The sequence below is a fragment of the Perna viridis genome, chromosome 9, assembly GCF_037379345.1.
Source record: "Perna viridis isolate PV_CMFRI_1.1 ecotype Kerala chromosome 9, ASM3737934v1, whole genome shotgun sequence".
NCBI classification, from domain to species: Eukaryota; Metazoa; Mollusca; class Bivalvia; order Mytilida; family Mytilidae; genus Perna; species Perna viridis.
In genome coordinates, this window is record NC_142453.1 from 2,430,286 (window position 1) to 2,454,206 (window position 23,921).

Consider the following 23,921-nt stretch of genomic DNA (forward strand, 5'->3'; position numbering starts at 1 on the left):
TGCTCATTTATTTTTGTTGCTTTGTATGTATGATTTTAGTTACTTTATGTTCTTTGTTGTGTGTGTCTGTGTCTGTTTTCCATGTCTGGTCTTTGTCCCTGGATTATATTCTTTTGATTACCGCTATAACCTTGGTTCCCTTGATTTCCCTTTCATTAATGTCGATTGTGGTTTTAGAAAGATAAACGCCACAACTTTATTTGATCCTGCGGAAAGACACAATTTTGCAAATATTGTACTTTGTAAATTACGAACTCAACATCGTATAAAAAATGTACATTGTTTTAGAACTAAGTTGCTAGTAAAACATATATATTTTTTTACGGGGTACCATTTTAGGAATAATTCGGAAGATAGCTTGTCTCGTCTGTGAGAAAGAAACGCCGCATAGGTCTATCAAATTGTGATGACGACCATAGTAGTGTACATATATATAGTTTATGTTTACGTTCAGGATATCTGTTGAACAATACAAACATGATTTGCTGATATTCATAGGGATATATATGTTTACTTCATCTTTAATTACAACATCAGGTGGATCTAAGTTGCCATATTGGGAACAAAGTATTTCTGTACCCTATAACTATTTTTGGAAAGACTTTTAAACACATTTGTCCATGAGTCATTGCAAACTTGTACAAGGCAATACATGTAATATATCACATGGTAATGTATCTCATGGATCAAGAGAGTCGTATCGGTATCATACTAATGCCATATTTAGATATACAGTGTGTTAGGAACCAAAAAAGATCTGTATGAGTACTAAGCCTTTGTACGGCTGTAAACACATGATATACATAATTATAGCGTTCGCAAGAAATGAAACATAAAATGAGATTTTGTTTTATGTTTGTTTGTTTGTTGGGGTTTAACGTCCGAACAGCAATATTTCAGCTATATTCAGACGATGAACATGAAATTGATGATAAAATGAACATGAAATGATGATGAAATGAAAAACGGATGGGACACAAGGACAATGTGGTCGACAAATTTTGATTGCCACTGGAAATAGGGAGAGGTGGGTATGGTCGGGCAATTTAGCCTCCTGTGGCGGAGTCCTATGGTTCCTACTCCGGGAGAATACCACAGTAGGTTTTTTTAACGTGCGAGGAACGTGGCATCTTTCCCAATACGGTGCACCACTATGGTTTGCGGTCAGGTTTTCCGTATTATAGCCTGATAACACCAGCATGTAACACGCCAGGGGTACCCCATTCAACCACCTGGGGCACACATCACAGTTGCTCTGTGGGCAAAGCGCCCTAGCCCCCGGCTAGGGTTCTGAACACTATTTAGTCGCCTTTTACGACAAGCTTAGTGCTGCTGCAGGCCTATTCTTTTAGCATCCGGACCTGCACGGGGCGATTTGTTTTATGAAGTGTCGATGTATTTTATTATGGTCTTTCTTCAAATGAGGATCAATATAACCAATATTCAAATAGACATATGTGTATAATGTGTTTTACATGTTCAAATTGTCGGCAGTCCAACATAACCCCATCTCACTAGATGTGACGACTAATTGACTTCACTTCTTGTTCAAAAGAACAAAACAAAATTCTTATGCTTAATATGCGATATTATCAAATATTATTTTTTTATTTATAAATGCTTTCGGTACATTGTTGTTAAATAAAATTGTCATTTTTGTTTTACAATGCTGGGTAAAAAGCTTTATATTGGAATGTCTTTAACTGCATACGAATTTATTTGTAAATTCAATCATTCAACAACTTCATATTCGTGTTCATTGTCATAATACTTAAGGTCAGAAGCTGGTCCACAATTGTTTCCAAGATTATTTCGATTATGTCCACGATCGACAATGGTATTGTTTTGTCGAGGGTTTAGCATATCGTAAAAGTTACCAGTGGTTTCATAATCATCTGAAAAATGAAAAATAGAATTATCAGAAACTTTATTTCCCGTGATGAACTAACGTTGTTGTCTTTATTTCCCGTGATGAACTAACGTTGTTGTCTTTATTTCCTGTGATGAACTAACGGCTTGTTATCTTTTGTCCTATTTGTTTAGGTGATATATTTTTGTATCGATCTCAAGAGTTTAAATTCAAATTCGACAGATTTTTTTACAGTTGACGTTCTATTAATGTATCTTCCCACAAATGTCTGAGGTAAGGGAAGATTGAACGCTCACATACATGTTAACACCACCACATACATGTACTTTATATGCTTATCCCAAGGCAGGAACCTTTAGTCCAAATGTGGTCGTTAATTTATGTCAATTTTTAGTCGTTTCAGGTTTTTTCTATAGATTAAGTCGATTCAGGTTTTTTCTATAGATTAAGTCGATTTACGTCTCACATTATTTATTTTGGGGCCTTTTACAGCTTTTTTTAAGTATTGGTTTTGCCCATCATTGAGGACCGTTTGTTGACCTGAAAAAGTTAAATTGTTTGTTGCTTCGCATTTGGTGGATAACTATCTCATTGGCAATCATACCACATTTCCTATTTTATCAGGTGACAAAAGATCGTCTGCCAGTATTTTCAGAATTGAGTCTTCTATGTTGTATTGTGTATGTAGAGTGTGTTTGTAGCTTCCTCTTTTGTCCGATGTTTCTTTTTTAGTCTGCCTTTCGATTGTGTATGTCTCTATACCTGATTCAATGTACTTTATGTTTGGCATCCACTGACACAATAATAAATAAGACAAATTGTCTTGGATTGTACTATCTATATTCATTAATAAACTTATAAATTAATAAAGTATAGACCGGAACCATTAATAACGATAGATAATTCCACGATAAAGGTACTTGTGAAAATGCATATAATGTTTCATTTGGCCACAATTGAAAATTTAATAATAAAGTTACCAGACATTAGAGATATAATGCCAGCCCCTTAATTATAAATGTCACATGTAAATACATACCTTCGGAGCCTCGCGCTTTGTGTTTTCTACAAAAGAACAATAATGTATAAGCGATCTTAACAGGTTGAATGTTGGGCGGGACAAATGTAAACACTTTTCAGTAGAAAACGATTTGTTTGATATTGTTTTTGTTTTTTGTTTTTTTTTTATTTTTTTCCCTTTTTCTTGGTGGTTATTCTTGATTGTACCAGAGAAATATGAAGAAATAGTCTGGTCATTGAAATGGTGCTGGATTTAAAGCTTGCAACGATTTCAACTTGTTGTAATAATTTGCAAATGTTGGTAATGCATACCAAAATCTATCTAACTAAATATTCGATGGAAATTATTTAGTTATAATTTGTGATTGTATTGAACAGTTTGGTCAGTATATTATATATACGTATTATTCTTCGTCTTTTGTCTTTCTGGATTTGTTTTCATTAAGGATTTCTCTCGTTTGAATGTTGTTACTTCTCAATAATTATTAGATAAAAAACTAACATCTGATTTCTTTGTTCCTAAACAATTACCTTACTCGCCATACAATTACTACTGTCATTATTATGATGACAACAGACAACGGCGTAAAAACAACAATAAATATCATTTTCTTCTTAACGTTGCTTTCTTCTGAAATCAAACATTTGATTTTTTATGTGAGTATCTTGTGGAACGATTGTATCTACGATTCTTAAATTAATAAATAATTCCTTCATTTCTGCTGCTTACTTATTAATGAAATATAAAGAATTGTTAGTCAGATGTCAAATTTATTTTCAACTCGGTTACAGCTTTAAGATTTAGTTGACCTGTTGATTTAGAGGTATAATACCACTATTTAGAGAACCAGTCGCCTGCACATATCAGAAAGTAGTCCGTAAAAACAAAATAGTTCCAATTTGAGGAGTTATATTTTTGTTGAGAACTAACCTATGGCAAAAAATTTGGTATCATCTGAAAGCCTTATGTCTGAGGAATATATCTTGATCACATTTCAGTATTTGATGTATAAAACAAAAAGACAAAATTGACCTTACTAAAGGCACCATCATTTGGCATAATTTTGTTAAGGAAGTGACGTTTTCAGTCCCATTCTATTTTCACTTTGTCGTTCTCTCTTGGAAGCCATTAAAGATATGTTCATGTTTTTAGCAGAGTTTTTGGAAATGTTGTTCTTTACAATGATACCACTGTCATTTCCTTTTAACCAACAATAAAAAAAGTTATGGACCTTTAAAGTGACTGATTTTACTATAGAAAGTAATGGGGATTTTAATAGTTGTTTTACACCTAGAATAGCCTCTTTTTCGACATTGGGTCATGCAAATTTGCAGCTGCATTCGTCATAAATGCATTAAAAACCATTATGGACTATATTGTAATATGTTTTGGCAGGGACATTTAACAAGCATCAGCTGTTGACGTAAATATTAATACTGTTTTCAATAAACTATACGAAAGAGTAGTCAAGAGAACTACGATTCTAGCAGAAATCATAAGAGTGTTATCCAGGAACACAGATCAGACATGGACAGTAGACACACACAACAAAGAGCATACAAAATCAAAATAATACGCACAAAGTAACAAACGTCAATGAGCAACTCGGACTCCAGAAAAGACTGGGAACATGGACAAGGTACATTAGTATGGTATGCTACTCTAGTTGCTCATAAATATTCAAATCCGGGGTTGTCGAATGAGGAAAGCTCATGGTGCATATGGATACACCATAACCATCCACGAGTTTCTGATTACGACCATAAAACCTTTGTAATGAGAACTTCGATCTTGTAGCAATTTTCGATCAATTTGTTTTTATTACAAAATGAAAGAGGGATTATTTTACGTGATGGCAAATATTGTTTGTAAATGTTTTACTTTTTAAGTATTTAAGAAATTTCGATCGATGCGTGGATTGACAGATCAACAATAACTCAAACAACCAAATATGTTATGCATGAAAATCCCATGACTTGCAACATATGATTATCATACTGAGCATGCTTTTATAAACATGTGTTTCAGTTAACAAATGACTAACATATGAAATATCATATTGAGCATGCTATGATTTACATATGTTTCAGTTAACAAATGACTGACACATGATTATCACATGATATGCATATGTTTTGTATGACTGCCATATAATAATTATCTTATGTGATCATATGATAATCATATGAGCATATACATTTAGAAATATCTGGGTATCAATATCATGTGTAGCACTTTGAGTTTGTATTCCAAAAGGATAGTGTATAGAAAAGACAAAAATACCCTTAACAGGTTGTGTTATCAAAGTATAGTTGAAATACACAACCACTTTGAAAGTTCATCATTACCTCTCGACAAATTATATATTGTCTCAAATTCACTACTAATTTAATTTCGTCTACAGACAAACTTGTGTATCTAGAAAATGTTCAAAACATCGCATCCCTTAGATAAATAAAAGTTACTGTTTGTTTGTTTGTTGGGGTTTAACGTCCGAGCAGCAATATTTCAGCTATATTCAGACGATGAACATGAAATTGATGATAAAATGAACATGAAATGATGATGAAATGAAAAAGGGATGGGACACAAGGACAATGGGGTTGACAAATTTTGATTGCCACTGGAAATAGGGAGAGGTGGGTAGGGTCGGGCAATTTAGCCTCCTGTGGCGGAGCCTTATGGTTCCTACTCCGGGAGAATACCACAGAAGGGTTCTTTAACGTGCGAGGAACGTGGCATCTTTCCCAACACTGTGCACCACTATGGTTTGCGGTCAGGTTTTCCGTATTATAGCCTGACAACCCCAGCATGTAACATGCCAGGGGTACCCCATTCCACCACCTGGGACACACATCCCAGTTGCTCTGTGGGCAAAGCACCCTAGCCCCCGGCTAGGGTTCTGAGCACTATTTAGTCGCCTTTTACGACAAGCTTAGCGCTGCTGCAGGCCTATTTTTTAACACCCGGACCTGCAAGGGGCCATCAAGTTACTGAAAAATCATATAAAACTTTGACAATGACTTTTGCAGAGTTTTTTTTCTATTCTGTAGAGAAAGAAAGTCTAAATCATCTATTGATATAGATGTCCTTCTATTGGCATGATACAGATGTCCTTCTATTGGTATTGATACAGATGTCCTTCTATTGGTATTGGTAAAGATGTCCTTCTATTGATATTGGTATGGATGTCCTTCTAATGGTATAGATGTCCTTCTATTGGTATAGATGTCCTTCTATTGGTATTGGTATAGATGTCCTTCTATTGGCATTGGTATAGATTTCCTTCTATTGACCAGTATATCCTTCTATTGGTATTGGTAAAGATGTCCTATTGGTATTGGTATAGATATCCTTCTATTGGCCAGTATATCCTTCTATTGGTATAGGTATAAATGTCCTTCTATTGGCATTGGTATAGATGTCCTTCTATTGACCAGTATATCCTTCTATTGGTATTGGTAAAGATGTCCTATTGGTATTGGTATAGATATCCTTCTATTGGCCAGTATATCCTTCTATTGGTATTGGTATAGATGTCCTTCTATTGGTATTGGTATAGATGTCCTTCTATTGACCAGTATATCCTTCTATTGGTATTGGTAAAGATGTCCTATTGGTATTGGGATAGATATCCTTCTATTTGCCAGTATATCCTTCTATTGGTATTGGTATATATGTCCTTCTATTGGCATAGATGTCCTTCTATTGGTATTGGTATAGATGTCCTTCTATTGGTATAGATGTCCTTCTATTGGCATTATTATAGATGTCCTTCTATTGGTATAGATGTCCTTCTATTGGTATAGATGGCCTTCTCTTAGTATAGATGTCCTTCTAATGGTATAGATGTCCTTCTATTGGTACAGATGTCCTTCTGTTGGTATTGGTATAGATGGCCTTCTATTTGTATTGGTATATATGTCTTTCTATTGGTATAGATGCCCTTCTAATGGTATAGATGTCCTTCTATTGGTACCGATGTCCTTCTATTGGTATTGGTAAAGATGTCCTTCTAGTGGTATTGGTATAGATGTCCTTCTATTGGTATTGGTATAGATATCCTTCTATTGGTATAAATGTCCTTCTATTGGTATTGGTATAGATGTCCTTCTATTGGTATAGATGTCCTTCAATTGGTATAGATGTCCTTCAATTGGTATAGATGTCCTTCTATTGGTATAGATGTCCTTCTATTGGTATTGGTATAGATGTTCTTCTATTGGTATTGGTATAGATGACCTTCTGTTGGTATAGATGTCCTTCTATTGGTATTGATATAGATGTCCTTCTATTGGTATTGATATAGATGTCTTCTATTGGTATAGATGTCCTTCTATTGGTATTGGTATAGATGTCCTTCTATTGGTATAGATGTCCTTCTATTGGTATAGATTTCCTTCTCTTGGTTTAGATTTCCTTCTATTGGTATTGGTATAGATGTTCTTCTATTGGTATTGGTATAGATGTCCTTCTGTTGGTATAGATGTCCTTCTATTGGTATTGATATAGATGTCCTTCTATTGGTATTGATATAGATGTCCTTCTATTGGTATTGATATAGATGTCTTCTATTGGTATAGATGTCCTTCTATTGGTATTGGTATAGATGTCCTTTTATTGGTATAGATGTCCTTCTATTGGTATAGATTTCCTTCTATTGGTTTAGATTTCCTTCTATTGGTATTGGTATAGATGTTCTTCTATTGGTATTGGTATAGATGTCCTTCTGTTGGTATAGATGTCCTTCTGTTGGTATAGATGTCCTTCTGTTGGTATAGATGTCCTTCTATTGGTATTGGTATAGATGTCCTTCTATTGATATTGGTATAGATGTCCTTCTATTGGTATAGATGTCCTTCTATTGGTATTGGTATAGATGTCATTCTATTGGTATTGGTATAGATGTCCTTCTATTAGTATTGGTATAGATGTCATTCTATTGGTATAGATGTCCTTCTATTGGTATTGGTATAGATGTCCTTCTATTGGTATTGGTATAGATGTCCTTCTATTGGTATAGATGTCCTTCTATTGGTATAGATGTCCTTCTGTTGGTATTGGTATAGATGTCCTTCTATTGGCATTGGTATAGATGTCCTTCTATTGACCAGTATATCCTTCTATTGGTATTGGTATAGATGTCCTTCTATTGGTATTGGTATAGATGTCCTTCTATTGGTATAGATGTCCTTCTATTGGTATAGATGTCCTTCTGTTGGTATTGGTATAGATGTCCTTCTATTGGCATTGGTATAGATGTCCTTCTATTGACCAGTATATCCTTCTATTGGTATTGGTAAAGATGTCCTATTGGTATTGGTATAGATATCCTTCTATTGGCCAGTATATCCTTCTATTGGTATTGGTATAGATGTCCTTCTATTGGTATAGATGTCCTTCTATTGGCATTATCATAGATGTCCTTCTATTGGTATAGATGTCCTTCTATTGGTATAGATGTCCTTCTATTGGTATAGATGGCCTTCTCTTAGTATAGATGTCCTTCTAATGGTATAGATGTCCTTCTATTGGTATAGATGTCCTTCTGTTGGTATTGGTATAGATGGCCTTCTATTTGTATTGGTATATATGTCTTTCTATTGGTATAGATGCCCTTCTAATGGTATAGATGTCCTTCTATTGGTATCGATGTCCTTCTATTGGTATAGATGTCCTTCTATTGGTATTGGTATAGATGTCCTTCTATTGGTATTGGTATAGATATCCTTCTATTGGTATAAATGTCCTTCTATTGGTATTGGTATAGATGTCCTTCTATTGATATTGGTATAGATGTCCTTCTATTGGTATAGATGTCCTTGTATTGGTATAGATGTCCTTATATTGGTATTGATATAGATGTCCTTCTATTGGTATTGATATAGATGTCCTTCTATTGGTATTGATATAGATGTCTTCTATTGGTATAGATGTCCTTCTATTGGTATTGGTATAGATGTCCTTCTATTGGTATAGATGTCCTTCTATTGGTATAGATTTCCTTCTATTGGTTTAGATTTCCTTCTATTGGTATTGATATAGATGTTCTTCTATTGGTATTGGTATAGATGTCCTTCTGTTGGTATAGATGTCCTTCTGTTGGTATAGATGTCCTTCTATTGGTATTGGTATAGATGTCCTTCTATTGATATTGGTATAGATGTCCTCCTATTGGTATAGATGTCCTCCTATTGGTATAGATGTCCTTCTATTGGTATTGGTATAGATGTCCTTCTATTGGTATTGGTATAGATGTCCTTCTATTAGTATTGGTATAGATGTCCTTCTATTGGTATAGATGTCCTTCTATTGGTATTGGTATAGATGTCCTTCTATTGGTGCAGATGTCCTTCTATTGGTGCAGATGTCCTTCTATTGGCATAGATGTCCTTTTATTGGTATTGATATAGATGTCCTTCTATTGGTGCAGATGTCCTTCTATTGGTATAGATGTCCTTTTATTGGTATTGATATAGATGTCCTTCTATTGGTATAGATGTCCTTTTATTGGTATTGATATAGATGTCCTTCTATTGGTGTAAATGTCCTTCTATTGGTATTGATATAAATGTCCTTCTATTGGTATTGGTATAGATGTCTTTCTATTGTAATTGGCATAGATGTCCTTCTATTGATATTGGTTCGATATCCTTCTATTGGTATAGATGTCCTTCTATTGATATTGGTTCGATATCCTTCTATTGGTATAGATGTCCTTCTATTGACCAGTATGTCCTTCTATTGACCAGTATGTCCTTCTATTGACCAGTCTGTCAATATGAGTTTCTCTTTAATACAAACGTAACATATCAAAACATTAACCAGATTTGGTTCATTTTCGTCCTCTCTGCAGAATCAAATTTAAAACAGCAGAATTCTAGCCATTTCTGATAAAATTGTACATAAAATGAAGGCAATTTCCTGATATCCAGGTGAATGCTATGCCTCTAAATTCTTCTAGATACAGAGGTTTGTCTGTAGTTAGAGGAAAATTAGAAATTGATGTCACATTTGTCGAAAAGTGATGATAAACCTGAACTCACTTCTACAGCAAACAGCAAAAAAAATGATAAACCAATCTATAAATGTCCATATATTAAGTACCAACCTTTGTTTCTTTCATATGTACTTTGTTTTGTAGAATTGTCCGTAGGTTTGTTTTTAACGTCTAAAAGAAAGGCAAACACAATAAGTTTATATACAGTATAAATTTGTTTATACCAAAATAATTTTTTATTTGAGAAAAGTGGCTGTACTAGGAAGTCTCGCATGGTCGAGACGTTTTCGCCAAAACAGTATAGTGGCAAATAGTCGATATGTAATTACAAATAACTTAGTTCCTCATAAGCAAAGCCTTAAGTGTAAGTGTTTGTAGTATCAGGCAAAATGGGAAACATCAGAAACAAGCATATCAAAACCCCACCGACCAGACAATAAAATATCACTCAAGGATGCTTTCTCTATTAAAAATTACCGTTATTTGATATCTGCATCATTAGATTTGTTAAGAAATGTTTCAATATAACCTTAGAAAAATTAGGTTATTGACAGAGTTATCTGCCCTTGAAATGTTCATATTCAGTGCATTTCAATGAAATATTAACTCATTACTCCAGCAAGATATGGAAAATCTTATCTGTTTATATTGATTCTGATGGTGTAAATAGTCTAATTACAATTTCAAAATGATGGGTTTTCTAAACCATGTTTCACCTACTGCCTGATTCTTACAGGAACTGATACTAAACTTATATATAATACACAATTACTACAACAATTTGAACATGTATATATATTGCACATATTTGCAATTGACGAAAAATTTGTATTTTTGATTTCATGCCATTGTCTTTATTTATGCCAAAAAAATAATAATAAAATAAAATAAATAAATAAATAAAACTAAATATATATCTAAATAGATAAATCATTTTCACTGTAACGTTGTTGTCAAGTAGGAATATCTAATTTTGAAACTGATATATGTACCTTCAGTCTTGAAGACACATATTTCACAATCATTGCAACTACATCCTTTGGTGCAGCTTTGGTTATCGCTAGAATCACTACATGCTTTTCACAAAAAGATAAATGTTGAAGTCATGAGGTTATTAATTACAAAGCGTGAATAATTAAGTACGTCCAGATTTCCCTGGTGTTGTAAATTTAGAAGTGGTCAGAAAACCGCGAAAAACTATACTCGCAAAATTGCTTTTTAACACTACATAATATTAATTTTTTATTTTATTTTTATTTTTTTGACAACGCGAAAAAATGGTAATATGATAGAATCCGACAAAATCAGAACGTTTACAAGATAAAGAGAGATAAATCTCCTATCGGTTTTCGCACGAGTAAGTATATTTTAACGATTTCTATATCCCATTTTTGCTTAATTATGTTACTTAGCATATGAAAAGTTCTTTTTCATATTCAAGAGCATTTATCATTTTCTTTTCTTCGTCATTATAGTTTGTTATTGTTAGTTCTTATAAAAGGTATATACATTGTAGATCTGCAGAGCAAAGAGGAAAACAATGAAGTAAATTATTTTTCGATAATTTAAAATGAGTTATGCTATCATTTACTTATCTATTATCCACAGCATGCTACATTAAGGGTTGTACTTTACAAATGCTATGGAAATCCATTTGTAAGCATTTTTAACTAGCCCAATGTCAACCACATATTACTCCAAAACATTTCAAGATTGTTAAGCATTATGTGTCCTGTTTCATCCACTATGAAGAATCACTTACCGTTGCAATAGTTTGCATGCACGTTTTCTTTCAATCCATCGCAACAGTCCTTCACGGAAAATATCGTGTCATCAAACAGCCCATCTACTATCTTAATTACATAATTAAATGGTAGGATGTACAATCTATAAAAAAGGTTTTTAAAAGCATTGGCTATAGGCAAATGAGTTTATGAAACTCCGATTTGAGTGTTTTTCGTATTTTTCGTTTAATTCATAACTTTAAAAGGACATAATTCAACGAGTACTAGGCCAGAGGCAATAATAAGCAAAACTTGTTTTGCATTTCTAAAACACACGAGTTAGCTTCTGGCCATAGGCTCTCGTAGTTTTCGTGCTGTTTGGTTTTTGGTTCGAATTAAATTCAAATCGATTTCTGTATACTTGACATGTTCTCAAAAGGACTTAATACAACGAGTACTAGGCAAGAGGCACTAATAAGCAAAAATTGTTTTGCTTTCCAGAATACAAGAGTTAGCTTCTGTCCATAGGCCATCAATTTCTGTATACTTGACATGTCCTTTGTTCGTCTTCTTTTTATGTCAGGTTTGTTTAGTTTTGTTTATAAAGTGGAAAAAAGAATTGATATAATAATATGCAACAAATGTATCCGCGTTTAACCTGAATAGAAATTTATATAATGTGATTAGTTTGCATTTGTCTTTTAATAAGACATGAATAAGCTGTTATCTTTATACTTATTCGTTTATTTTTCACGTCTTCATTAAATATCAAAAAATGCTTACAATGAACTATCTAATTCGCCGTTTTTCAACATCGCAATGTACTTTCCTAGGTCTCTAAAATAAAACAAAGTCAACTTCTTTCAGATGTTTTTTTTTCCTTTTTTGTGAGTAAACAATAAAGTTCAGATTACAAATATATGTACAAATGTAAAGATAAATACAAATTAATTCAGTAACACTTATGAAGTAGTAGTAATAAAGTCTGTAAGTCTCGTTCTAGTTCCATTTTCCTTACTGGATTTTTTTTATGAAGAACGTATTGAAATCCGATGACCGATATTCATTGTATTGATTGCCTCCGAGATCTTGAAACGCTAACCATCACAATGGTTGGTACAGGCATTCCAAAAATGAAAGGTTCCCTGATCAGTCCATTGCAGGTCTAACCGGTCCATATTTATTAATAAAACATGTTATGACATTCTTTAATTATGTCCTATTATATAAATAAGACAAAACAGGTGTATGGGAAAATACGGAAACCTTTTGGCGAAAGCAATCCAAAACAAAGACTTGATAGGGGAATAGATAAAATGGATACACACACCAAGGAACAAAAATAACTAAAATATCACGTAAAAAGAAACGAAAGTAATTGAGCAGCCCGAACTATACTAAAATCTAGGAGCAAAGACTATGTGCACTGGTAGGGTAGGCATCAACAGTGAATAAATGCAAATTGAGGAATAAAATATTACAGGTATTAAGCCATTCTAATTATGAACAGAGTCTTTTAAAACGTATTATTGATTAAACTACTTGTACATGTTGAGTTATAAGACAAGCATTTACTTGTTAATACATGTATACAGAGTTTTTTTTTCATATTAGACAAGATATACGGCTTGATCAGTAATAATGGCTCCTGGAAGACTGTAACAGTCCTCACACCATATAGTTTTTTCTTGTGCTATTCTTACAGAATTATGACATATAACCGTTTCAATAGGAAAAACATACATGTATTAATATACCACCTGGTGGTGATTTGAAAAGAAAAGCATACTCAACACCTATATTCAATAGACTCTCCCCGAGACGTTGCAACTCATCGCTACTAGATACATATTTCAACGCCTTTTCTTTGTTCCTGAAATGTTTTCACTGCGTTCATCAATATGCAGATTGAAAGATAACGCATGCAAATAAATATGGTTTTCGTGCAGTTTTGCGTATGTCGAGGACATTTAGAATACAAACCATGTGTACAACTTTCTTATTACATATATGCTTGCAATTAACACTTTTTCAGAAGCAAAAGCATACTTTTATTTAATGGTTTATTTTAGTTAAAACTGATTTCAATGTAATGGCTGATGTAATTATTTTGCTTTAGGCAAGGATGTGACAACCATCAAAAATAGTTTTGGCAATTTAAAAAATATCATTAAGTCATTTTGTTTTCATATTTAAGTTATTATGTGTGTATTCTGACATGTCCGCTTGCTATTTAATGCTGTTTATACTATGCCCAGTTTTCAGATATATTTGTTAGAGAAGTATCTGAAAAAGTGCATATTATAAACAACACTAAATAGCAAGCGGACATGTCAGAACAAAATGATTTAATATTTTTTAGACCCCCCCCCACCAAAAAAAAATTAAATAAATTCTGGTCCTAAGTGCCTGTGATAAGAACAGGATTTTAGTGAAAAATGGTATGACAAATAAACAAAAATATCATGAAGCACCAGGGACCACTTTTCAGTGATTTTTCACAGTTTATTACAAGGCATGAACGTTTGCTTAAATGCAACAGTACGTTTTGTTTTTAAATAAAGGATAATTACCATCTTTGAAAAAGGCAGACGTTTTCGAATGTTTTAAAACGCTTTGATCTGCCAACTGTGATCGGACTGAAATTCAGAACTGCAGCAGACAAAACAACTATCCAGATAGGAGGATACATTGGGCGGGTCACCTGTAAAATCAAATAACACTTCAGCAGACCAAATTTTACCGCTTCCTTGTGACTTATTCATTCGTTCAAATTCAGATAAATTTCTTCAAAGTGCAATCTGGAGATATGTGAGCCGGTTGAAATTAATACTGATAACGTCGTAAAAAGAATAAAGATAGATAGAGTATCGTTTTTTTTTTTTTTTTTTTTTTTTTTTTCACTCAAGATGAAATGACGTTCTCGTTTTTGCTTTGCTGACTCAAGCAATTTTATCAATCATGTAAAAATCACGTAACCACTTGTTAATGTATGGTCGAAACAAAGAAAACAGGATCACAAAGAATTTCGTAATCAGGCTGTGTTTCATCCCAGGACATCACGTTTCTACAAAACACACAAAATAGATTCTTGGTAGACCTGGTCTTATTGTCTCATCATGTTGCTTATTATATATTTCTAGTTTTCTGCTTGACATTTTCATTTCTATCGTAGAGAAACTTCTAACATACACAAGGATACATTTCTTGCCATCAGCCTTCTAGATGTCTTTGAACCTGATAATTCAAACTATTCACTACGGGTATCATAGAACCTTTTACTAGCATTGAGTATTCTTAACAATGATGCCATGATAGCTTTGACTCATTTTCCAGAAATAATACCTAATCGTAATGTCAAAACTGACGTCGGTTAAAGGCTTGCCGAACTTTTCTTCTTCCATATCTTTCTACTTGATTGTAAACACTACAGTCAGTCAGATAGGGTGGCAACGGGGACCACAATGGAACCAATGTGTAATAACTTACAGTCATATAATACCTTTAAAACATTCATATATTTATCTTTTTTATTATTATTATTTTTCATTTATAATCTTGATCCAAGTACATTTCCCCCTCAACGTGCAGGTTCTTTCATTGCCACACACAATGTCATTTGACTCGAGTCAACGACGAGTGCTAGGCGCTCATTACAAAGGCCGAAAATTGTACCCTCCCTTTCTGCTCATCATGTTAAATATGAATTTATTTGTATTTCGTTGCCTTTTTACCTACAAATTGGCCTTACTTTTTACATATATATTAATTTTAGACAAAATTTACAAAATCAAATCACAACTAATAATACTGTGAACGTCAATAGAAGCTGTCAACAACCAAAACATGGAAGTCCCGTGCAAAAGTGAAATAGTATCAATCGAGTCGATGCAAGATACAAATAAATAAGAATAGCAAGTAAACGCCTATCACAGGTCTATATTGTTTATGTGCAAAACTTACCATCAGTTGCTTCTAAACGACAGATTTGTCAGAGTTATGTAATGTATAGGAAAAGAACACTTCAAAAACTTAACTTAACCAATACAATCGTTCTTGCGTGATGTGACGTATTCATAAGTTGGTGCTCAAAATACAATTTCTTATATAGATATAAGAATAAACATCATTCTTGTTAACAAGCGTTTTCACAGTATCTGGAGGCGGATCTAATAGGATGACCGATATCTCAAGCCTGCAGAAGACACTTTCAAAATCAAGTAATTTCCAGTAATTGTTCAATAATACTTGGAGCATACTTCCTGTTTCAAAGTAGTAATGTGAATAGGAAGAAAGTAAATGACAAACATGAACTATCTGCTTCTAAACTCAGGCGAGAGGCTGCGAATCAGTACAGATTTTCACGAGGTGTTTGTTATCATAATTTCAATTAACTGAACATTAATTTTTGCTCCTTATTATCGAACCGTTTAAAGTAGATATCACACCTAAGCCACGATGCAGATATAGGCTGTGGATGAAGATGTATGTCACTATAACGCAGAGGTGGCAAAAAAGCGGGAAACACTATTTCCCAGGACGGCGGGGAATTTCTTGGAAATACTAGAAAATAAGAAGTATGGGGTTTTTTTTTACAATATTTAGCCATATCTCTCTTGCGTTCTATTTGTACATAACATGGACAATATCAGTGATAAATGCTACAAAATCACTTTAAATATAACAAGAATAGGTATGGTGAATATGTCAAATAAGACAACCACCCAACAGCAATGAAAATGTCAGACCACAGCCACCCATTGGTCTTCAATGGATGACGAGGAAGCCTTCACACCACAGGGCAGGCTGCAGCTGGCCAAAAACATCATTATACACAGGTTCAGCAAAAGAGTTGCTCTTGTATACTCAAGCTACAAAACGATAAAGAAAAGATGGAAACGAAACAAGCAAGCAGAGGCCAGAAATTCCTGACTTGGGACGGGCGCAAAAGATGCGATGGGACCAAAGTACTCTGGCGTGAACACAATCCACAATCTTGTGATTCTCTCTAGAATCTTGTTTCCCTTGATTACTCTTTCTGTTGATATTATATACAAGAATTAAATTGCAAACCATACAGTAGTACTTAAGCATTAGTATGTCTTAATTAATTTCATTCATTGTGTAACGGATGCGGTTGCAGCTGGTTGATATTTTAATACTATTATAAACCTATTAAACTGTTCACATGATTTTTCTTAAGATAAATATAACAACAACAACAAATGAGATCAAGGCATGATAAATTTACAAAACTTATTTCAATATTTTTACATTTCAGCTCCACATTAAGTGATTCCAGAAATGATGACTTGGCCAGTGACAGAGTTCTAATGTATGAAGATTATCTTCAGGTAATAATTCACCTATAACACTCGCTACATACAATGTTTGGGAATGTATTATCTTTCATCAGGTTATTTCTACTGCTTAACTTCTTCTTTTTGGTGTTAATGGGTATACAGTCAACTTTTTAATTATAAAATTTATCATTTTTATATATGATTTTTGAGATTTTTTTATTTTTTCAGTAAGAAACATGCTTTTTTTCCATAGAGTAATGTAATACACTATCGTAATTTCTGTGGTAAAATGTTATTTTCAAGACATTTTGCCTATACCAGCCACTTGTATAATTTGATAGACAATTAAACATTCACCATATCATTTTCACCATTATATGGTCTTAGAGTTAAAGAAAAATATTTTTTTAAAGATCAGAATACAGATTTATGATTTTGCTATATTAGCGGCACAAGGAGAACAATCATAGATATGGTGAGTCATCCATTGCTCAGAATTATGCTCTTTGCCACTGACTTATCAGCTCACAACTGTTGGCAGGAAAAAGAAATATGTAGATTAATTGATCTCATTGTGACAGTACTTTTCTAAAGAAAATATGAGAAAATTTATTTCTTAAAAGTCACTTTTTCGTTTAAAATTTTGTTCTGGTATGAAAAATGATTTCCGTTGTGGATATTCTAAGTGAAAGAGTTTCCTCAAAGGAAACTTTAATTTGATTTATTTCTTAAAGTAAGAAGTTTTTCCTTTGAGGAAATCCCAATATGATGTTTTTCCTTAAGGAAAAAAATCCTCTGAGGAAATTTTGCTGTGATATTTTTCCTTAAGGAAAAACTTTATCCATTGAGGGAGTTGCTATTGAATAAATTTCCATTAACGAAAAACTATTTCCTTTAAGGAAATTCTTGTTTTTAAATTTCCTCAAAGGAAATTTGATGTGTAACTTTTCATCAAAGGAAATGATATTTCCTTAAAGGAAATAAGAATTTATCTTAAAGGAAATAAGAATTTCATTAAAGGAAATGAGATTCCCTCAGAGGAAATTCGGTTTTCAACGATTACTGTGCTTCGATGGTAAGCAAAGTAAGAATGTAACTGATGTAAATTTTTTACTAGGATATTTGTACATTATCTCTGACAAAAGAATTTTCGCTGCGACTAAAAATGGCGAAGACCATTTTTACACTCACTGGAATTGTAAACTTGTCCCGGAGACTGTTACATATATTAGCACGGTAGCCTACAATACACAGTACTTCCCGTTCTCTTGAAATTTTAGTATTTCTCAGAATTGGAAATTCCGGGGAATAAACCGTGGGAATTACCGCCACTATGATTTCTCGCCCAATCCTGCTGCAACATGGGTTGTCCAAAACACACGTTTATCTTTGTGTTTCTCTAACAAGACGTAATAATAAATATTGTCAACACTATCGATGTATTTTAGGTTTTCAATTACAAAACGCTTCTTCATATGCTTAATTATGAAATTTGATGTTGTTGGGTCCAATGTATGGGTATACATTCATTTTAGTTTTGGCTTGCACTTAAATTGATGGGTGTACTACTGTGTTAACATATATTGCCTGTTTTGTGTATTTTTAAATTTCAACAATGTTTAATGTTAATCCTATGTTAATGTTTAAATCCAAGATGTATCTTAATTAGATTGATACAGAATTAAATCGTCATGTGTGTCGTGCCGGGTTTACTCGCGATTCCTTTATTTTCACCAAATCCCTGAATAAAAAAGAAGCTATATTTTGTTGATTCAGCCGCAACTGAACCAGTGGTGTTTTTTTTTTGTACTATTTGTCTTGGAAACACCCAGAGTAAAACAAAACGTTTGGAGTCACTTCAGAAATTAAAATAAAATACATGAATAATGGACAATGAGTCAACAAAATAAACAAACTAATTAAACATATTGAAGAAATGAAGACTTCATGAGCTTTCAGAGCGGAATTAAAGCAAAGTTGTCAACTAACACATAAAAAATAATAATGAAAGCAAAATTACAAACATTGAAAAGAATTATTTACTGGCGGTTTATCTCACTTTGTAAATAGTTTCCTTGCTGATGGTTTGGATATCTATGATGACGAAAACATTTATATTCTGTAGGTCTGGTGACATTTATGTAAATGAAGAAATATCTACATCAGAATATGGACAAATATAAACAAAACTTAAGTAATTATTACAATCAAGGCCAATGTAGGCAAAACAATATATATACGTCTCAGAATGTGACGACTCTATTCACTACACTGCTCCATCGGATCAAATTGATACAGAGAAGATATGTAAACGTATAGAAAGGTCTGAAAAATTCCCAACGATGTTAGAACTGTCAAATTCGCCATGCACATTTATTTTTGGTCGTTCCCTCCGCGGGACTCGAACTCGTACCGCTGTGACATCGAGTCCCGCGGAGGGAACGACCAAAAATTTGCATGGCAAATTTGACAGTTCTAACATCGTTGTGAATTTTTCAGACCTTTGTATATATATATATCTACAAAGAAAGATGCCCATTTTGACGATTAAATGAAGAGTTCAATATGAACTACATTTTTATTTATAAACAAACTATACAAATATTTGAAAACCATTAAGTAGTGTTTATTTTTCTTTTAAATAAAATTATGAGCTACGTGTATTTATGAAGAGGCTTAAAGAAGTACGGATTTTACCTATATATAATCAAAGTGCTGAGGCACTGAGTCAAGGAAGACGTCATAAATATTCATGTATCCAAATTTCAAGCTAAATAAACCGATCAAAAACTTAGTTATTTTAAAGAGTACCATCTGTTTTAATGACATGCATATCAATACTGTTTTATTTATTTATGTATTTATGGGTCTTCTTTCCTTTTATTGTTTTTGGTATTTCTGGCTGTGTACGTGTATGTCCTCAAATTTCTTGACACTTTGCACCTAAACCAGCATTTCTTAAAAAATAGGATCTCCACTGTGAATCACTGACTATCAATATACGATGGATTTTCATAGTAAGAAAAATCCACACTTTGAAATTTCGAATTGGAGATACATGAAGTAGAATCCTGTAGACTAGGGGAGCTATGTTGACCAAGGACCTAATCTAAAAGGAGAAATAAGCAAAAAACTTCTCCTTGTTTGTGCTGTCTTTGATAGTGATTTGTAATAGATTAAATGAACAAATATGTCAATATTATTAGTTTTCAAACAGAATTGACTAAAGCTTGTCCTTGCCATTGTTGTCTAGATTAGGCGCTGAGTTGAAAATGTCTAAACTATACACTTTTTTTACAATAAATAATTACCTTTCTCTAGGAAGTTTTCAATCCAAACAAGGATACAAACTCTTGTTATCAAAACTACTATGCAGTTTAAACTAAAACAATACTTTGTAAACAATATTACATGCCAAAATTTGTATCACATGCGGCATCAACACAAGACTCCTATGTCAACCCACTTAGGGCTAGTGGTCGCGGGGTGATATAGGTCGAGGATAGATACCGCATCAGATACAGATTTTGGCATGTCGTGTTCATTAAAACATATATTTTAATTATACATCAAATGTGTTCATGAAAACATATATTTTAATTATACATCAAATGCGTTCATGAAAACATATATTTTAATTATACATCAAATGTGTTCCGTGTAGGGTGTGATATAAGGTATGCAATATACATGTAGGTCTAGGGGTGTGATATAGGGTATGCAATATAGGTCTAGGGGTGTGATATATGGTGTGCCATTTACGTCTAGGGTGTGATATATGGTATGTCATATACCGGTTGGTCTATGGGTGTGATATAGTCAGGTTTTCCGTATTATAGCCTGACAACCCCAGCATGTAACACGCCAGGGGTACCCCATTCCACCATCTGGGGCACACATCCCAGTTGCTCTGTGGGCAGAGCGCCCTAGCCCCCGGCTAGGGTTCTGAGCACTATTAAGTCGCCTTTTACGACAAGCTTAGCACTGCTGCAGGCCTATTCTTTTAATACCCGGATCTGCACGGGGCTGTACAGTATGTAATATAGGTCTGGGGGTACGCAAAATAGGTCTAGGCTTGTGATTTAGGATATGCCGTATAGGTCTAGGGGTGTGATATACAGTATGCGATACAGGTCTAAGCCAAGGGGTGTGATATAGGGTATTTAAAGCACAGGTCAACCACAATGATAATGATTGAAAATTTGAGAATGGGGCAATTTCTAATACAATCAAAATGTAATCAAATCATTTTTAACATATTTAGGAAAATTTTCAGCAGGTATGCCATAAGCGGGGACTCTTTACGCTCTAAAAGTTTGTTTGGCTACATGTAAATACATGTACCTAATTTTTACTAGATATTCCTCTTTTTGATAGTTCAAGATCAACTACTGAATGTGATAAATATGCCACACGGCCTCATTTTATCCCAATCTAATTCAGATTAGATTTTAATAGCTCCCTAGTTTTTCTTTGTAGCATGACTTCATGTGACATATGAAAAGGGGAAGCAACTAAGATCTAATTGTAATTATATTGCCTTACATTCGTTATGTTTCTGCTTTGAAATCGTGTTAATTTAACAATTCCATGATTCGAATGTTTATATTTATTTCCTAGTTTAAATACTTCATATTGTTTGCTACATGTGCATTTGTATGTTTATTCATGAACATGTACACATTGCTTGCATTTTAATATATATATATATATATATATATATATATATATATATATATATATATATATATATATATATATATATATATATATGTGTGTGTGTGTGTGTGTGTGTGTGTGTGTGTGTGTGTGTGTGTGTGTGTGTGATTTACATGTATTTAACAGTACAATGTGTATAAAATATAGAACAACATGAAAACTCTTAGCATATGTAAAAATATTTTTTTATCAAAATTATTCACAAAAATACCTGTAATTTACAAACACTATACATAGAACACTTTCAAACCTTCAGGATCTGGCACAAGCAGATCCACACACTTTGAAAATGAGGGATGGCGGCTTGAGTTCCTCAAAAAAAAGGGGTGCTAGGATATTATTTGCCATTTTTGTCATTTTTACACATGAAAATTATAATTTTCCTATAAAAAGAAGGGATACCAACTCCACCCCACCCCCGCATCCTCATTGTAACCATAAACATTAAAACTATACTTACGTTTTTTGTATATCACAAAAAGCGTACATTGCAGTTCCAAAATCCATTATTAGAAGCTCCCGACATTCTCAATAGATTTTCAAAGTCATGATAGTAGTCTATATTTAACTCCTTGGTAAGATTGACAGAAAATTAACACTTTCAAACCTACAGGACCCATCTTGTAATGGTAGACATTAACAATATACTAACAACTCAAACAGTGTACATTGCAGGTCCAAAAAATCCGTCCTTAAAAAATTCCGATATCTACTTGTGAATGTCTGACCGGGTTGCTCGTATAACCAAAAACCTCGGTGTTAACCGAAAACCAGATTGAAAATCCGAAAACCTCAATAAAACACGTTTTTTGAGAGGAATAATTGCTCAGTGTGTTATTTAAACACACTTACAAATAAGTGTTTTATTAGTATTCCAGCACTTTCTAGATACCTAACAAAAGTCTAATAATCAGTATGGCGTCAGTACTTTGAAATTAGTCACTTGTCCTACCGAAGCCATATTGTTTCCGGTTATTGGAGGTACCGTGTTTGACCTGCGTCAGGTCAATTAGCAAAAAATAGTCCTGCTCGCTAAGACGAAATTCAAATAGTTTAAAATTAGCACATAATCATAGGAATATTGCAATTCAACAAATATTACAAAAGCTTTGATGTCATAATACTTCCATCTCTTATGAAAAATATAAAGCATCATATATTGATCAGCGGCGGAGCGATATACTAACGTAAATTTGCAAGGTGGAAAAGGGGGAAGGTCAAGAGAACAGACCGCGGAATATTTAGGCAGTTTCTTGTGGCAATATCCCACTTCCGATTGAATCCCACTTGCTGACGATCTCTAAGTCAAGTTCAAGCTATAAATAGCCTTCCGTGACAAAGAGTGATCCACTGGACAAAAAAAAAAAAAAAAAAACAATTACCGTCCTGTCAGTATTTTACCAACGATTTCTAAATTATATGAAATGGTTCTGTCTGTTCATAATGATAGATTTTTTGAAAACATATTTTTTCATTCGTTTTGTATGTACTTTGAGGAAGGGACATGGTTTTCAGACCACTTTGCTGAAGCTCTTTGCAGATTAGAAATCTGCACTTGATAAAAACTAGTATGTGGTAGCTATATTAATGGACCTTTCGAAAGCTTTTGATTGTCTCAAACGTGATATCGTTTGAAGTAAACTCTCTGCTTACGGCTTATCAACAAAAGCTGTGAAATTACTCGAAAATTATTTAACAGGTCTAGAGCGGCAAGTCAAAATGCAAGGAGTAGTCACTGATTGGGCTGACATACTAAGGGTATGTCTCAAGGTTCTATACTCGGTCCCTATTTATATATGATATATTTTGTTTCTTTGAGCAGGGTATTGTATACAATTATGATGATAAAACCTTATCTTATGCTGATTATGAAAAGTTTACGTCTGTTTTTCTAAAGGGGAGTACCATCATGATAGAATGTTTCAAAGTAAATTGTATGCAAGTCAACCCTGAACTATTTCAGGCTACTGCTATGGGTAATAAAACACGATACGATGCCTGTTTTTAATATTGAGTCAGCTGAATAACCCCTATAGTGATGTTATCAAATTACTAGGGATCGATAAAGACTTTCAACTGAATTTTAATCAACATATAAAAAAATATGTCGTAAGGCCTGAAAGAACTATCATCTTAATTTTAGTTGCTGTTAGTTCTTGTGCTATTTTTTTATCAGCTTTTATTTTGCTATGTTTGCCAGCTCTTATCATATATTTATTTCTTGTATTGTCCATTGTTTATTTGCATGCTTTATTGTTATATCATCTCTGTCAAATCCTCAATA

The 23,921-nt window shown here is 33.4% G+C and overlaps 1 protein-coding gene across 4 annotated transcripts; it reads right to left on the reverse strand.

Moving 5' to 3' along the window:
* Positions 1 to 1,582: 1,582 nt before the first annotated feature.
* Positions 1,583 to 15,687, reverse strand: LOC148606095 (uncharacterized). 4 transcript variants are annotated; one of them, XM_088545645.1, is made up of 10 exons: positions 15,579 to 15,686; positions 14,189 to 14,319; positions 13,405 to 13,488; positions 12,399 to 12,452; positions 11,654 to 11,778; positions 10,884 to 10,967; positions 10,003 to 10,062; positions 3,422 to 3,521; positions 2,910 to 2,935; positions 1,583 to 1,895 (listed from the first exon to the last, which is right to left on the reverse strand). In XM_088545645.1, the coding sequence occupies exons 1-10, from the start codon at positions 15,579 to 15,581 to the stop codon at positions 1,732 to 1,734; spliced, it is 831 nt and encodes a 276-aa protein (XP_088401771.1). In that variant the 5' UTR covers positions 15,582 to 15,686; the 3' UTR covers positions 1,583 to 1,731. The 4 variants fall into 4 exon arrangements, with proteins under 4 accessions (XP_088401771.1, XP_088401772.1, XP_088401773.1 ...); XM_088545646.1 differs by lacking the exon at positions 10,884 to 10,967 and having other exon boundaries at positions 15,579 to 15,687; XM_088545647.1 differs by lacking the exon at positions 13,405 to 13,488.
* Between the last annotated feature and the right edge of the window lie 8,234 nt (positions 15,688 to 23,921).